This window comes from Aythya fuligula, chromosome 14 (assembly GCF_009819795.1).
Source record: "Aythya fuligula isolate bAytFul2 chromosome 14, bAytFul2.pri, whole genome shotgun sequence".
NCBI lineage: Eukaryota > Metazoa > Chordata > Aves > Anseriformes > Anatidae > Aythya > Aythya fuligula.
Window position 1 is genome coordinate 14,382,179 of NC_045572.1, and position 16,757 is coordinate 14,398,935.

Consider the following 16,757-nt stretch of genomic DNA (forward strand, 5'->3'; position numbering starts at 1 on the left):
CGGTGCTTGGGCCTTGTCCATGGCAGTAACCTTAAAGGATGGACTCGGTGGGGCTGGAGTGAGCCTTTATTGTCATGCTGTGTATCCACTTGCTGTGAATTTACTCACTTTTGGGTGGCTGGAGTGAATTTTTATTATTTTGTGTATTTATTCATTGTGTGGCGCACGCTGTCATGAGCTTCAGGGTGAGAGCTCCGGTTTGGTGGCTACACAACCATGAGCTGCTTTCCTCCAGGAATAAGGTGACAGTGCCCTAATTAACGACCGTGCGCTAATTAATGACCGTGCCGTAATTAACGACCGTGCGGCAGCGTCAGGCTGCTCGGGCTGCGGCCCCTGGGTCTGCCTCCGGGAGGGGGCTTCGTGGGCGGGGCTTCGTGAGATGGGGCGTGGTTTAGTGCTTGGGGGCGGGGCTTAACGGACAGGGGGCGTGGCTTGGGGAGCGGACCCAAGAGCGGCGCGGCGCGCGGGCGGCGCGGTGACGTCAGCGGAAGTCGGCCGTTGCCATGGCGACGGCGGGCGGCGGGATGGCGGCGCCGTGCTGGGTGCTGCGCTGCTGCTCCTGCCGCCTCTTCCAGGCCCAGCAGGTGCGGCCGGGCCGGCACCGGGCACCGGGGGGCGGGCAGCGGGCACCGGGCAGCGTCTGACCCCCTTCTGCTCCCCCCTAGGCCAAGCGGAGCACCAAGTGGAGCTGCAGCGTGTGCGGGCAGCGGCAGGCCCTGCTCAAGGTGAGGGCCGCGGCCTCCGCCCCCGCCGGGCCCCCCCCCGCCCTCCGCGCTGCCCTCCGCGCTGCCTCTCCCCGCAGGTTTACGGCCGGGGGTCGGGCCGGGACTGCAGGCACCACGTGCAGAAGTTAAACTCGCTGCAGGGCGAGGCGGAGGAGGCGATCGCTCGGACAGCTCGGTACGGGATGGGGGGGGGCGGCCGGGGCACGGCTCACACGGCCGGCAGCCGGACAGTGAGCACCGCAGGGGGCTGGGCTGGGTGCCGGCCCTGTCCTCCTCTCCCTGTAACGAGCGGCTTGTTCATTTCGTGGCCTGCTGTGCTTCTTTTAACAAGGGATTTCTTTCGATATGTTTAGTTGGTCGTTAGTGTGTGTTCATTGCACTTTTACCAACTAAAATACATGGAATAGGGCTTGGTTTGGTTTTCTGAAGTTGCACTTTCTTATGTACTGTCTGAGGAGCCAGCTGGCAGTGCCCGTCCCTCAGGCTGACAAGCAGTGCAGCTGTGGGCACCCCGGGGAGAAAATCCTCCGCTCAGCTGGCACCACCGAACTGTTGGTGTGCGGGGGTTTCACGTGGTGGGTCTGCTGAGTAATCCATGCCATCGACAGAAAGAGCAAAAAATTGGGTGTAATTCCTGCCGGGCTGGAAAATCTGAGTAGCACTTTCCTGTTTATTTAATTTCTGAGTCTGTTTATGAATTGCCTAATCTTGAACTGGTCTTGAACTAGTACCACTTCCTTTTCGCTCAAGGTTATTTTCAGAAATCAGTCAAAGCCAGTTACATAACTTAGCTGTGTATATGCAGTGCTTCTGGGTTAAGCTTTGGGAGGAGAACTCTGTTTGCTTCATCAAAAAGAGTTGGTGTTGCTTTTCCCAAAACATTATGAAATAACTTCCCTTTTTACTTGCTTGCTTGGGATATAATTAGGGGGTTTAAGCTGTTGTCCTAAAAGATATGCTGTTATATCTGTAGTTATGATCAATTAAAATTTCCCATTTCATGATTAGCAGCTTTAGATCAGATGAGCTACTCTATTTGTATAGGAGGAAGGCAGGCTACTCTCTATTTTTTTTCCCAGTATTTGGGCAATATATCCTGAAAGTCCTTGACATCTGTGATCTGCTTTTCTATAGATTTTTTTTATTTTTTTCCTGATAGGCTTCCTACCCAATGTTCCTATCAATGCTTTCTATCCAATGTCTTTTGCTATGACTAGATGATTTGAAAAAGACAAATAAGCAGACTAATTTCTTTGTAAGCTGGACAAGAAACTCCAGCTGCAATTCTCTCTCTCTTAGGTGCATAGAAGAATCTGTAAATGACAATGAAAATACAGCAGCCCATGGTGAAGAGAGTTCAGTCCAGCAGGTAAGATACCTACAAAGCTGAAGTACATACCAACCCATGCTGACCTCTGGGTGAATCAAAGTGAAGTTTGTGATCCCTTTATATCGGTTCATGCAGCTGAGATGACCGTGTATATGATCAGGCTCCAGCAGAGAGACAGAATGAGATATATACAGAAATTCTCTGCTCCAAGATATTGAACCTGGGGACAAGATACAGAAATACGTGCTGGCCTGACTTTTCTCTTGAGGCATTCTGCATGTACATGATAATGCCAAATTTGAGAACCTTGTATTTTGCTGTTTTTAGTAATTCTTCAATGTTGTAGGAGGGAAGGGTAGAAGTCAGTCGCTGGAGTAAGTATCTGGACAAGGACAGTGAAGATCAGGAGGAGGAGGAGGAAAGTACAGAAGGGCAGCAGTTCTGTTCATGGAGGAAGAATGCTGTAGAAGAACAAAGGTACAGAAAGAACTTTTTTTTTTCGGTAATTCCTGCCTCTGAGTGATGACACTTGGTTTGGGGATGTGGGAAGTATTTCATCTCTGGTAGCTGAACAAAGTACAGGCTGCAATGAACAGCTTGACTTAACCTTTTTATTGCTAGAAGTGTGCTTTTTCTGAACGCTTCTGGTGATTTGTTTGTGTTAAAATTCACAGTGAAGCTGAGTCCTTTGTGAATTTTTTTTTTTTGGCCAGGAAACAGCAGAAGAGATTCCTCTACAGTGATGTTCAGGAGCACTCAGAGGAAAATGGAGCTTTCCAGCTTGCCTACCAAGCCAAAAAGGTTAAAACCTCTTAGGTATTTTAGCTGTAGAAGATGCTTCCTACCAGTAAATCAAAACAGTGTTCCCCTTGCTTCTTTTATGTTATTGCGGTTTTGGAAGTTCTGTAAGTCTTCCACCACTCACCTATTTCAATAACCAGAGAGGTGAAGACAATTGTATTGGGTGTTTCTCTCTGAAAGGTTTTACTCAGGCAAAAGCCATGCCCTCTTGTGTAAGCTAAAAGTGGTTGAGCCAGATTCCTCCATCAGCACAGCTGCTCTCTGGGCTGTTTTGCCTTTGAGCAGCAGCACTTGTGCAGCATGCAGTTATTGAGGTTACTGTGATCATCTGCCCTGCCAGGTGACTTGACTCTTCACAGCCCAGAGTTCATGGCCCCACCCAGAGCACTATACTCAGCTCTGCTTCAGAGTGCTGGTGAAAACTTAAGTATATTTGAAGGATGGGAGTGTTCTTTCTTTGCTTCTGTGAAGCTTTACTGTACATGCTGGATTTCTAACTAAGCTCTTTCTTGTTACAGCACAAGAAATGTTCGATAACAGTTCCTGATCAAGGTGATGGAGATGCTGTTTCTGCAGACAGTACAGTACCTGCTGTCTGTCAGGCTGTAGTGCCACAGAAAAACACACAGCCCCCAGCTGCTTGTACCAAACCCTCAAAGTGGGAAAAATTTCTATCGTGTTCTGACAATAGTGAAAATGCTGCCAGGGTCACCTTGTCACCACAGGATGGCAGTGGAACGTTGGGACAACGCAGCACCACTGCAGTAAGTACGGCCACTAGATACTCAGAACAAGCTCAAAGTGCTCTACCTCCAGGTACAGGTTTTAAATTTAAAAAGTCCAATACCAGCACTGAGCAGTTTGCCTTAGAACCACCTGGCAGCATGCTGCCCAGCATCAGTTGCTCCCAGGGGAAGGATGCATTGGTCAAAGAACCTCAAGGCCAGTTGCTAGGGGCTGGAACTGGTACCCTTGAAGCTGCTACAGGACCCCCTACAACCAGCCCTGTTGATCATAACACCAAGCCTAAGCCTAGCAGCATTTCTCGTGAACGCCTCTTCTGTACTGGTGAGGAGTTTGATGATGATTTCTGAGAAATTCAAGCACTTCCAGTATTGCTTTCCTTTTTGTATGTCCAGCATATGTTTTGTACATTGAGTACTGAAGGAAGAATTTGAAGTGAAGGGGGCTTTAATTGCACTATTAAAGTTCTTTAAATGCTATACAGGTGTCTTGTGGGAAAAGACCGCTCCAAGGAGCAAGTGCTGGGTTTGTATAATGTTATCTAGCAAGAATCTTAGAAATAAGAATGGAAGTAGGTCAGCTGGGGGAGGGAAGTGGAACAAGGAGAAACCTCCAGGTCTCTAAGGATCTCTGATCAGCACAAAGAAGTTCTGTGACTAACTCTCCATTGTGAACTCCAACCCTTTTCTCTTGTTCTGCCTCTGTTTAGATCTCCCATAGCAACCCTTTCTTCCAGAGCAGGCTTCAGAGCCAACCCAGTTGATTTCCCTTCAGTAGCGTATAGCCCTAAGTGTCTACTCCAATAAAACCCCTGCTACATGAGAAAAAAAAAATGCAGTCCTAGGCTGCCTCCCTGGTGCTGGGAGCTGCTTGGTGAAGTCATGTGCTCTGAGCCTAGACCATCTTTCACCCAAGTTCCCATTAGTAATACAGCTCTGATCAAACACACAGACTTATCACATGTGAAAGGAAGTATTTATTTTTTCCTTGACTCTACAAGCACTTAGGAACATGATAGGAACATGAAACAACCCCTTAGCAGAAAGGAAGATGTATCGCTAGAGTTAATTGTACGGCCTTGTTTTGTTTCAGTGAGAAAAAGTGCTTTTTGTTATGTAGACTACTACATGTGAGGAGGCTGCTTGGAATATTGGATGGCATCTAGTGCTGCCCCGATGTCACAGTTCTTTGTCTGCAGAAGTCGAGTGAGCCATCCACCCTCATCTGAGAAACCCATAGAGAGCATCTGGGAGAGGGATTCAATCAAGCGAGGATCCGCTTCTGTTAAGAGAGGGATAGTTTGAAGTTGAAACACTTTATGTAATTAGCAAACCAGCCAAGGCTTTAATAGCACTCACGAGGTAGGCTGGCACTAAGCCTAGTAAATCTAGCATAGCTGACAAGTGCTTGAGGATGTGTTCTCCTTTGTCTCCTAGGAGAACAGACATTTTGAAATAAAACGTAATCTAAGAAAACTGCTGAGTCAGAATCCTGCTGAGTCAGGTTCAGCTGGCCTTGCTGTGAGCCTCAGAGCTGCTGGTTTCAGTTAAGTTACAGCTGGCACATTACCTAGCTCCTGCCATAAATGTGTCATAACATACAGGATGTGCTGTCTGGATCTTGCATTAGAAGACTCTTAAGAGTACATAGCAAGGACAGGACTTAGGATACCACATTTTTCATGTTGCTTGAACAGTAGCTTAGGCTAGTTCTAATATGAAGTCTTTAATACCTAGCTGCCCACATTCAAGCAGAGAACCTGCTTCTAACAAGGTGCAGAGCACTGCCATAGCAGCTAACAAGGTCACCTCTAACTTAGATGAGCTTGGTTCCTACCATCTCCAAGTAGATTTGCTTATACTGGGCAAGTTGGAAATTTCTGAGTGGAAGTTATTCTCAACTGTGAAACCTCCATACATTCTCATACCTGGTGGGAGATGTGGGTAGAGTGCAGCCTCTCGCAGTCCTGTAGGTCCTGGCTGTGGAGGATCTTGAGATACATCCAGGGAGCTGGGACCCTCTGTCTCGGGCATTTGCAGAGACTGCAGTTCACCTGTGGAAGGATCCACTTCTTTGGAAGACAAGTGGGTCCAGTCCTCATCACCCCCTGATGAACTGCTAGACTCACTGTGTTCCTGAAACAGGAAGAAAGATGGTCCAGGTGCTGCAGTGCTTTCAGGTAGGATGCATGCTCCTACTATCTATAATATGAAGCTTTTGATTCACAAGTCCCAACACCTTTGCTGTAAGTCAGTAAAGCTGAGGTGCTGTGCATCACTTAAGCACTGACACTCTGATTATCAACCCTATAACACGTCAAATGGCTTTCTTTTCAGTAAAGCCTCAGCAAGCACATTAATGCCATGGTTCTCATACCTGGGTCTGGAAGCTGCCATCTTCCATTTGTGTGGGCACAGGATCTATCACCATATCTTGTATCTGCTCTGCAACCGTATTTACTACCGTAACAGGATCTGTGCTATTCCAGTATGGTTTGGTCTGAGCGTTCTGGTCAAGAGTACCACTGCTTGACTCAGCATCGTTCTTCTCCAGATTGGAAGAAACAGGAGTCACTTTGCTTCTCTGTCCTCCATGTTCCACATCAATATCAACTTCAATACCTAGGAACATATTTCAGACCAAGAAAATATTAAGACATTTTCAAAAGCAGTCTTAAAGCATGCATTAATCCTAGCATAAATGCTGTAACATTACTGTAATCTGCCAGTTTCCCATTTAACAGGTAGTAATTGAGGTGTGAAGCACCACAATCACCTTCCTCTAGATGGACAGCCGTACATTTAGAGAGTCAAGGCAGAACTTACAGATCTGCATAGCAAGGCACAGCCCCAAGTCACCACTGACTTAATGTTAGTGGTAACATGTTAATGAAATCACTCCTCATTTCCTTCCACAGGAGGACTCTAAAAAGGTACTAAGATGTCCTAAGCCTAGGCAATTTTAGCACAAGGAATAAAGTTAAAGCTTCAAGGCTTAGTAGCATGAAGCGATTCCATCAGCCACGACAGCTGGCTGCTGCTCCTGTTAGGAGCTAAGCCAGTCTCAGGGATGTGGATGACACAGTAAGTAACTTACCCATAGGGCTCAGAAAAGCTGCAACACTCTCCCCAACATTCTTTAAGAAGGTGACGTTGGGGTCCTGGGGCGGGCTGTTAGTAGAAGCTTCTAGAAGAACAATTTATATTAGTACATACAGCAGCCCAAAGGGAAAGAGCACCTACAGAGCATATCCCCAAGAGTATTCAGTGATTGTTTTCTGAGAAACGTCACTGCACAAAGGCAGTAAGTAGAAAGACCAAATCTAACTCTGAGCCACCTCTGGAACAATAAACCAGTGGCATTAGCATTGTTAAGGCTCATTAGCCATGCTGAAAGGCAGATCTAGAGCACAGTAGTGACACGCTTGACCTAACAGCTCTGCGTAGTTTCATTTTAAGTAGTCTCTCTACAGCCTCATCTATTGCCTGGGCCCTAAATACACCTTGAGAAACTGCACTCTGTCCCAAAATGTCCTAGTTATTTTAAGCAAGTTAGATTAGTTCCCATGCCTGTTTTTCCACCCAGATTCCCACCTACTCCAGCTCCTCCACCACCACCCTGTTTAGCAGAGCATCTCCTCTTACCTTCCGCAGCAGGTTGACTGGAGGCAGCAGCACTGGCCTGGGCTCGTTCTGAGTTTTGGCATGGACCTGCAGGGCCAGGATAGCCCCAGCAGTGCATCCACGGGAAGGGTGGCACACCATGCCTCATTTTACGGAGCCAGCGTCCACGGGGAAGCCACTGTGAAGGGTAACGTTCATGTGACCACGTTCACACAGATTCCAAGTAAATTAAGCTTAGTGCTTATATTTGGGGAACATCTCATGCATTAGTCCCACTCCATAGATTTTACTCACCTCGAACGGATTTAGCAGTGGACTTTGAAACATCACCATGTTGTGCTCCTTGTGGATGCCTTTACCCTCACAGGTGCTGCACAGGTCATAGTCTGGACAGACGGTGCACTTGAATCTAGCACCCACCACCGGCCCTTCACAGCCATCACAGATGACATTGGGGTGCACCATATCACGGGGAGGCTCCTGGCTGCACTGCGAGCGATGCTCCCGCCTGCACTCCTTTTTCTCTATTAAGGAAAGGGAACTTTGCATCAAGAACGAGGTTACTATTTAAAGGTTGGAAATCAGGCAGAGGAGAAGGAAACACAAACAGCCCTTGTCACAGCAGTATTGACTTACTAGGTCAGTTTATTTTTACGCTGGCTGCCAAACACAAGCCAGGGGCATGTATGAGAATTTAAACCAAGCATGAAGGGGGTTCACAGACATACCTGCTCCTCAAATTGAGCATACCTCATCCCTAGCAGTATCTTTCCATGTTTATTTTAGATTAGCACAGCACCACCCCATTTGGCAGCTCATCCTACCTCCCTAAGCTCTGCAAGGACAGAATGTTTCTCAAGAGGAAGTTCAGAAGGGGTGCCAGGAGGCACAGCAGATGAGCGCAGAGACGAGAGTGACAGCCCGTGTGAGTCAGTAGGTGGGCTGCTGATAAAACTGCAGGTGTCTAAGCAAACAGAAGGGACTAGGGCACAACACCACACTGACAATTAAGCTGGCATTTGGGCTTCCCAACATGTCCCTGTGACCGCTGAGGCCACCAGTGGTTGGAAGGGCTTCCAGGGAGGTGGCTGTCACCATGCCAGGAGTGACAAAGCTCAAAGGACACCTGGGGTCTGCCTGCCTCCCCTCAGCAGGGTGGGCTCCCCTCCAGCCCCCTCCCCACCCTTCAATTCACCTCCCCAGGGAGCTGCAGCGTACATCAGGCCATGCCCTGCCTCCCCCCAATGCCATTACCTTTGATATAAACACGAAAGACGCCGTCCCGCACGAAGGGCATGGCCAGCTCCAGCTCCTCGTCGCTGGAAAACGCGATCAGGTCCCCATCCTCATCTGCAGGAGAGGCATGGACAGGATCAGCCTCCCGGCCACGACAGGATCACCCCCACCACCACCCCCCTATAGCCGACCCCCTCATCCCCCCTCACCCCTATAGTGCAGCCGAAAGGCCGGCGGCGGCCCGGCCCGCAGCAAGCCCTGGAAGAGCTCAGCCACCCGCTCGCAGACAGCCTGGTAGCGGACGGGGGGCTGCAGGGAGAAGCGGCGGATCTCGCGGGCCGCCTCCTCCTTGCCCAGCAGGTAGGCTTTCACCGTCAGCGCCGCCATGGCTGTGGCGCAGCAGGAATTGCCGCTGGGACGGGGCCGGGCTGGGCTGAACGGGGCGGCTCGGCACGGAACGGCGCGGGGCGGAGCAGGAGCCGGGCAGCGCGCCCCCGTCTTATAGCGCCAGCGCCGAGCCACGCCCCCTGCTCATTAGCTCCGCCCTCGATGTGGCCACGCCCATTTGCCCATATATGTAGTCACTTGATCTCAGACCACGCCCACTTGTCCATATATAGCGTCTGGTAGTCCTCAGGCCACGCCCCCAGTGGTTGGGTAAGGCTGGCGCCATTATCAGCCCCTATTGGAGCTGGTTCCCTCGCCCCCCAGGACCCTCGGAGCCTGGTTCTCCTTGGTCCCCGTGGCCTCAGCAAGGGTCAGGGTGGGAATTCAGAGCCATTTCTTCTCGGAAAGAGCAGCCGGGTGTTGGGGTGGGATGTCCAAAGAGGTGGTGGGGTCACCGTCCCTGGGGGTGTGCGAGGGAAGGCTGGACGTGGTGCTTGGGGATGTGGTTAGTGGGTGACACTGGGGGTATTGGGGTCGTAGAGTCCTAGAACCGTTAAGGTTGGAAGAGACCTTCAAGGCCAGCTGGCCCGATCATCACCCTACTGCCAATGGCACCCACTGAACCATGTCCCTAAGGACGGTTGGATGAGATGATCTTGGAGGTCTCTTCCAACCCTAATGATTCTAGGGTTCTATAATGAAAACTTAGGGAACACATACCATGACTTTCCATCCTCCGCAACCAAGAGAGGGAAAGTTTTCACCTCCATGACGGGGAGGTAGCGTGTATCTGGATGTGCAGCGCATATATTAAAGCACTGGGCCACACGGGTACTTTTTTCACAACCCTTTTCTGGAAAGTTGTATTTATAGTACAAAGGGTTGCCCTTTCTAACTTTAAATATTTTCTAGGAATGTTGATTTCTGTGCATGATGTGGCCACTGCTTCACCATCAGGTGATGAGTTAAAGTTTAAACACCAGAGGCTTCATGTTTAGACATGAATTATGGTGCTCTGGGAAGGTTTCACAGCACGAGATACTGAGAGCTTTGGGTGCACACCTTCCCTTTCATCTCTTTGCTGTGTGTCCCCTTATTTCTGGAAATGTTGGTGAAGTTTGCTGGATTAAAATCATTGTGGGTTGTTTTTTTTTCCATGAAATCGGAAGAGGGGCAGGCAGTAGCAGGGCATGCAGTACAGTTCTCCACGCTGAATCTGCCTTGCCAAGCATCACCTCCAGCACAGCCATCTTGTGCCCTATATCTGAGGACCCCAAAGGCCACTTTTGGTCTCGTTTACAGAGCCAGAGACCTGTTTTTTGGGAACCAGCTCTGTTCTTTTGGGAACCAGCTCCATCACAGTCATTCCTAAGGCACCGAGATGCAGCTGTACTGACAGGGCTGATTCCTCCCCTCTCTATCACCCTGCCCGGGTGTTTGAGGCACCATGGGCTGTCCCCAGGCTGCTGGGTCTTTTCACTCTGGTTTTGCCTCCAGATTAATAGACGCATTATTAATTACCAGTCGATGCACCACGTTAACACCAGAAATCCTACTTTTCCTCCATGTGAACTTTAATCCAGCTGGCAAATATGGAAGGGGCCAAAAGCCAGGGAGAATTTCCCTTCTCCTGGTGGCTTCTGCTGAGTCATGCTCGGCTTTCTGGCCGTGACATCATGCACTTTTTTTCAAAACATAAAGAAAACAAGACTTTCACCAGCCTGTGATTAACTTAGCTCACCGATCACGGGACAGGGTGACTCAGCATGTCCCCTCCTCCTCCTCCTCCTCCTCCTCCGGGTCGGGGATTTCCTCCCAGCATTTCCTATTGCCCCAGCCCTTGGATGTGCCCTCGGGGGGTTCTCAGCCCGCAGAGGGAGATGCAAGGAGCTGGGCTCTATTCTTACGGTGCTCGCCAACATATCCTTCTGCCTCCGCAGCTGGACAGATGTCTCCCCACCAAACCCTGCCCTCGCACAGCTCCGCAGCCTGAGATTTGGCTGGAGCTCGAATTAACTTGGGGCATTTTTCCCTCTGCTGGAGGACCCGAGTGTGGGACTCCCAGCGTGAAGAACTGGCCCCGCAGATGTTTTCTTACAGTACTTTAGGAATTCCATAGCATTCGATCGCAGCAACCCCTGCCGAAAAAGCGGTTTGGCAACCCCAGTTTCTGAGCAGCTACGCAGATGGATGTAGCAGAGGGACAGCAAAGGGGATGGGGAAAAAAAGCTGTTTGAGTTGAAAATATCAAAGTTACAGAGGAAGGGCTCAAAAAGGAGCAGTTAGCATCCCTGCAGTTCTCTGCTTTCTCTCTCCACCCACTTTCTGCTGGGAAGTGTTTAAAAATATTTGGTGAGATTCTTGCTCTGAGGGCATGCTCACCAGCAGTGCTCCTTATGGCCAAGCTTTTCGTGCTGACAGCAAACTCCCAGTGGGATTGAGGGGGGAGAGGAAAGGGCCTGCTTTTTTCCACACTTGCAGACCACAACAGATTTCTGCTGGTGATTTCTCAGCGGGAATTATTCTCTAACTCACGGCTTTGTCTTGAGGCCCCACCAGTGCCCCATCACTACGCAAGGGGGCTTGGTGGGGCTGGGGGTGCCCCCCTCGGACCCCTGGCCCTGGAGGGACGGCGCGGCGCCCCGCAGCGAGCAGGCGCCGGCTCTTTCTGGAGGTTTCTGGAGAGGCACGGGATCACTGGATGTGCGGGGTCAGGCAGTGGTGACTCAGTCCTGTCCCGTGACAGCTTCCTTTCTCCTCCAGCCCAGCGGAAACGCTGCTCGTCTGCTTCTGTGCTGCTTCCAGACGATGCCAGAGGCCCCGGCACTGCTGCAGGGTGCTCGGGGCACCTGGCCCTGGAACAGCTCCTGTCCGAGCCAAGCTGGGCTGCGAGGGTTGGTCACGCTCACCGTGCATTCAGCCATCTCCTGCTGCTGTGAGTTTAAGAAATATATACATATTTGTATGCATCTATACACATAAACATGCATAATACATTAATACAGAAATCTAGCTCTTTTTAATATAGAAATACTGCTCTTCTTAGGTGAAAGGTTCATGATCAGAAACATTGCTCTGGAAAACGGGATGCAGAAGCCCTCCTTTCTCTACAGTGTGGGCGGAAGGGAAAGCGACACTGGCTTTTTGCTGTCTCATTTTCGAGGCTAGGTTTTCCTGAAGGTGAGCTTTGAAACATCAGGGTGTTTACACAGGATATCTCTTTCAACTCCATTTGTCATTGGTGTAACGTGAAACTTTTTTTTTTTTTTTTTTTTTAAGGGCAGAAGACGCTGGCACTGGGAGGAGCAGATAGGAAAAATGAGCAGATAGCAGGCACAAAGTAGAAGCATGCAACCTGTGTTGTGCAACTACGTCAGAATTTCGTGTTTACACAGGTGAGATGGCACTTCTTGCAACCTGGAGGGAGCGTTACTTCCAGAACATGATTTATGGCTTCTGCCCCGAATTAAAGCATTAATGAGTAAAACAAGACCTCATGATGTTTGAACACAGTGACCTATAAACACACAGGAAATGAAGTGGCTGTGTTTTCGGGTGAAATAGCACTCGTGCTTTGTGCAGAGCAGCCCAGGAAGGACAGGGCCCAACCTGCTTGCAGCTGGGCCAGAGTCAAGCTCCGGAGCCAAGCTCTTCAGAGAGCTAGATAAAATCAGCTATAAATCTGGATTAGATTTTCTAACTAGACCTAATACGTGTTTTCTCTTTTTAATTTTTGTAAAGGCCTCGGGACCTGTGGACTGCTTGCAGCAGACAGCCCTAGCTTCTGCAGCGTGCTCAGTGCTGCCAACATCAACTGGTCAAAGATCACGAGATCACCTGAAAAAACAGGTTCTCTCTGTTTATTTGCTTTTTGGGGTTTACAGTCTTTGCAGTTCGCATTTTAAACTTTGCTCTGCAAAAGCACCCAGAAGGCTCAAAACTTACCCATTTTTTTAACAGGATAAAGGCAAGACCGACATGGGGAGGGCCTTTAAAAGTCAATGTGAACTTTGCCACACTGATACAACCAGGCTGACAGTTTTGCTCAGTCCCTCGTTTCTTCCAAGAGAGCCCAAGGTTTTTGTCATGCAATGGTGGCATAAAGCTCACTCATTTCTTCAGACTTTTATGAAGACAAAGTATAATAGCAGAAATTAGATTAAGCTTTATTCTTGGGGAGAAGCCTAATTAATTTCCTTGTGGAAATTATTAACGTTATTCTTTCCCGCTGCATATGCACTACCTATCCCATGCAGTAGGAGCATTTTGCACAGATGAAAAGAGGCACTCAACATCATAACGTGCCATGGCACTTGACTAAACTCAGATGGCTGTAGGATTTCACATGCCTTTCCCACGAGAGCTATTATGCACCTGCTGCCCCTGCAGTTTCCCCCGTTAATTGCCGCAAACCCCTCGCGGGCTGTGGGGTTTTGCAGATAGCTTTAGGGCGAGCAAGCAGAGCGGCTGGGGGTCGCTTTTTCTAGCGCTGAAAATGCAGATGCTGCTGCTCTCCCTGGAGCTGAGCAAAACCCCACATGCTTGGGTGCCCCAGCCCCGCTCCATCAATGCTGGGTGCCCCGCGGCTCCCGGAGCGCTCCCCCTGCCGGCTCCTCCTGCCAGAGGCTCGCTGCCATTTCAAGGTTTGAAAATGGGATTTATTGGACAAATTGGACAAGCGGCTAAGGATACGGGGCCTTGCCCAATGTGCACAGGTTGCTGCCACCACAGCGATACCCCGGCACGGGGACAGACCCTGAGCATCACCCGTGCTGTTGCGCTTGGCACGTGCAGGCTTTGCTTTGCATCGCTGTCTGATAGCTCCAAACACTTCAAGCAGCAGACTTTGATCGCTGGAAGGCAGTCCCACAGCACCTGCACGATTTTTAATGGCTGAGAGAGCTGCGGGGAGTGAAGCAGGACGGCTGCAGCCACACACCTGCCCGCCTGTGACCACAGACAGCACAGCAGGGGCAGGTTCGGGTGGCGGAGGGGTGCACGCTCAGCACTTCGAGCCCAGCCTCACCGTACAGCTCTCATTGCTCACAATGAAATAAAGCAGCACCCATTCGCACCCAAAGCACCATTTACATCCGATTCCTCCTGCCCTTCACCCCGACCAGCAGCTTAAGGCCATAATTACCAAACACCGAGCCTTTTGGAAGACAAATGCCAGCCTTTGAGGCCACAGCATCCACCTGCGACACTCCCCTGGCATCGGCTGGCTGTCAGGCTGGAGGCAGAGGGCTCCTGCGGGACCCCAACCCGGGACCCCCAACCCGGGACCCCCATCCTGGGTTGGGGCCCGGTGCCCGCATCCCTCCCCCTGCCTCCCACATCCCGCATCCTGCCTAAGGGGGGCCAAGCGCCCACCCGGGACACCCCCACAGGGGGGGGGTCTCCTACCCCTCGAACCCACCCGGGACACCCCCACGGGGGTCTCTCCCCCCATATCCACCCCCTCCCACCCACCCCTCGCCCACCCCCCTCTCCCCCTCCCGGCTCTCCCCCAGCCCCCTCCCCTCTTTCCCCGCACGGGGGCGCTCCCCACCCGCTCCCACCCCTCCCGGACCACGCCCCCTTTAACCCCACCCCCTCTAGCCCCTCCCCCTTTTTAACCACGCCCCGTTAAGCCCCTCCCCTATTCTCCCGGCCCCATCCCCGGCCCCGGCCCGGCGCGGCGGCTGGGTGCGGGCTGCGCGCCCCCGCTCCGCGCTCGCCGGGGCCGCGCCGCCGCCGCCGCCGCCGCTGCCGGGCCATGCGGCCCCCCCCGGCGGGCAGGAGGCGATGAGGCTCCGGGGCGGCACGGCGCTCACCCTGCTGCTCGGCTGCCTCTGCGCCCTGCTCTCGCTCTCCTGGTACGGAGCCTTCGGGGGGCACAAAGGTAAATTTGGGGAGGAGGTCGAGGGGGGGGGGGGGGGGGGCTCCCGGTAACGCCCCTGGTTGCTGGGGGGGCGGTGGGATGCGGAGCTGGGGGGGGGTGTGGATGGAGCTCTGGGGGGTGGTTTTGGGGGTGCTGCCTTGGGGAGATGCTTGGGGTCCCTCCCCGGTGGGGTAGGGTGCGGTGGGATCCCGACACGGTGGGGTCCTGTGCGCCCTGGTGCTGCGCATCCCCTGCAGGGTGCTGCAGCCTGGGGGGGGGGAGTGGGGGTCCGGAGGTGTCGGTGGTGCTGTGCTGTAACCCGAGGGTGCTTTGGGTTTTGCTGCTGCGATGCACCTCGTCCCCATGCCCGTGGTGAGAACCTGTGTGGTCAATGGGACCCCCTGGGTCCACATCCCAGTGGAGAGGTGGGACCCCAGCGCTTCAGCACCCTTGGGTGCTGGGGGATCCTGGGGAGCCAGAGGTGAGGGTGGAGCCCAGCAGCACCACTGCTGCTGCCGGGGGCTTCAGAGGCAGCGCCCTTCCTGCACCCCATGCAGCTCTTGGGGCTTGGTGCTGCAGCTGGGGAACTTGCTTGGGACAGGTCGGGCTCAGCCCTACAGCACGAGGGCTGTCGGCTTTGTCACTTACAAATCACTGCTGGTTTCACCCCGCGTGGGCAAAGCAGGGGTGCAGAGCCCTGTCCTGCCGTGGCACAGGTACTGAGGAGTTTGTCTCTGTGAGCTTTTCCTGACAGCATCTCAGTCACTTTTTCCCACCCTGCTGCTCGCAAAAGCAATGCACTGGATTTACCCTGGCCTGCAGGAAAATTCTGGTTGTTATTTCAGAATTGTGCCTGCCTCGCACGGCGGTGCAGGGACCTCTCGCTCCCGTGCTGGCTGCTCGCCTCTTCCACGTCCTGCAGCCATGGGGTCGGCAGCAGGGTGCTCTGGCTGCCCAGCCCTCTGCAGTGCTCCCAGATATGACCACATTGCTCTGAGGTGTGGGTCAGGCAGGGGGAGGTCACCCCGTTACAAATGCTGTTGCTTCGTGTGCTAAAATAACCCAGTACAGCCATCTCCGTCCTTCCTGGCAGGACCTCGCTAGCGTACGCGTTTCCCTCCAGCACCTGGAGGTTGCTGCTCGCTGCAGCAGGTTACAAACGACGTGGGTCAGGCGGTGTCAGCGCAGCAGGTTTCCGGGCATTGTGGTCACTTGTGCGCGTATCGGGCTGTCACGAGCTGGAGAAGACCTTGGGAGGTCATTCGGTCCATCTCCTGCCCCTGCGCGGGATCGGCGATGTCTAAGCCCTTCCTGACAGATGTTTATCCTGTTCCCTCATAAAAACCTCACTGACAGGGATGCCTGAGCTCCCCAGACGATCCGTCTGACATTTAACAGCCCTACTGTTGGATTTTTCTTATGAGCAGAGCAGAGATGCCTTTTCCTTCAGTTTGGTTCCCTGCTTGCTCCTTGCCTGTTTTTCGGGCACGTGCAGGGAAGTTCCTTCCCTCTTTAGGGAGCTGGTTGGGTATTTGGGTGTTGCTGCTGTGTTTCCCCTTAGTCCCTGCCAATATCGATCGTGCTATGCCAGTTCCTTTGATCATTCTTTTTAGGTCGGTGTGCTTGATCTGGGGTTGTTCTCATTGCTCTCCTCAGGGCTGTCATCTTCCCAAAGAGTGGCACTAGCTGTGGTACAGGACCGAACCGCTGCCGTGCCTGTGCTCAGAAGCACGAGGGATTACTTGAGATCCTTATCTACTGCAAAGTGTTTGCTTTTTACTTTTGCCACAAATGACTCACGTTTAATTTTTTTTTAATCCCATCTGCCCCCCAGCCATTCTTCTCCAGAACTTTTCCTGCTTTTCATCCCTCATCATGTGTTTGGCCGGTTAATTATTCTTACCAAATCGCATTACCTCACGCTTGTCCTTGCTGAACAGCGTCCTTATTTTTTTTTTTTCAGCTTCTGAAGTGTCAGGATGGTTTTGAATTCTGATCTTGTCCTCCCACGGGCTGGCAGTCCCTCTCAGCTTGCTGTCACCTCC

The 16,757-nt window shown here is 51.9% G+C and overlaps 3 protein-coding genes across 4 annotated transcripts in view; 2 read left to right on the forward strand and 1 right to left on the reverse strand.

The window, feature by feature from the left end:
• Positions 1-527: 527 nt before the first annotated feature.
• Positions 528-4,051, forward strand: MRNIP (MRN complex interacting protein). Its single transcript, XM_032196932.1, has 7 exons — positions 528-587; positions 669-728; positions 806-903; positions 2,028-2,097; positions 2,405-2,535; positions 2,772-2,859; positions 3,378-4,051. The coding sequence occupies exons 1-7, from the start codon at positions 528-530 to the stop codon at positions 3,951-3,953; spliced, it is 1,083 nt and encodes a 360-aa protein (XP_032052823.1). The 3' UTR covers positions 3,954-4,051.
• Positions 4,052-4,559: 508 nt separating this feature from the next.
• Positions 4,560-8,915, reverse strand: SQSTM1 (sequestosome 1). Of its 2 annotated transcripts, XM_032197176.1 has the most exons (8): positions 8,672-8,915; positions 8,481-8,576; positions 7,521-7,750; positions 7,248-7,404; positions 6,700-6,789; positions 5,980-6,224; positions 5,531-5,738; positions 4,560-4,884 (listed from the first exon to the last, which is right to left on the reverse strand). In XM_032197176.1, exons 1-8 carry the CDS (start codon positions 8,847-8,849, stop codon positions 4,727-4,729), a joined length of 1,362 nt encoding a protein of 453 aa, XP_032053067.1. In that variant the 5' UTR covers positions 8,850-8,915; the 3' UTR covers positions 4,560-4,726. The 2 variants fall into 2 exon arrangements, with proteins under 2 accessions (XP_032053067.1, XP_032053068.1); XM_032197177.1 differs by lacking the exon at positions 6,700-6,789.
• Positions 8,916-14,615: 5,700 nt separating this feature from the next.
• Positions 14,616-16,757, forward strand: part of MGAT4B (alpha-1,3-mannosyl-glycoprotein 4-beta-N-acetylglucosaminyltransferase B) — a 43,066-nt gene continuing 40,924 nt past the window's right edge. The window contains exon 1 of the mRNA XM_032196823.1: positions 14,616-14,733. Within this exon, the coding sequence (XP_032052714.1) occupies positions 14,637-14,733 (97 nt within the window). The 5' untranslated portion in view covers positions 14,616-14,636. The remainder of the gene's footprint in view (positions 14,734-16,757) is intronic.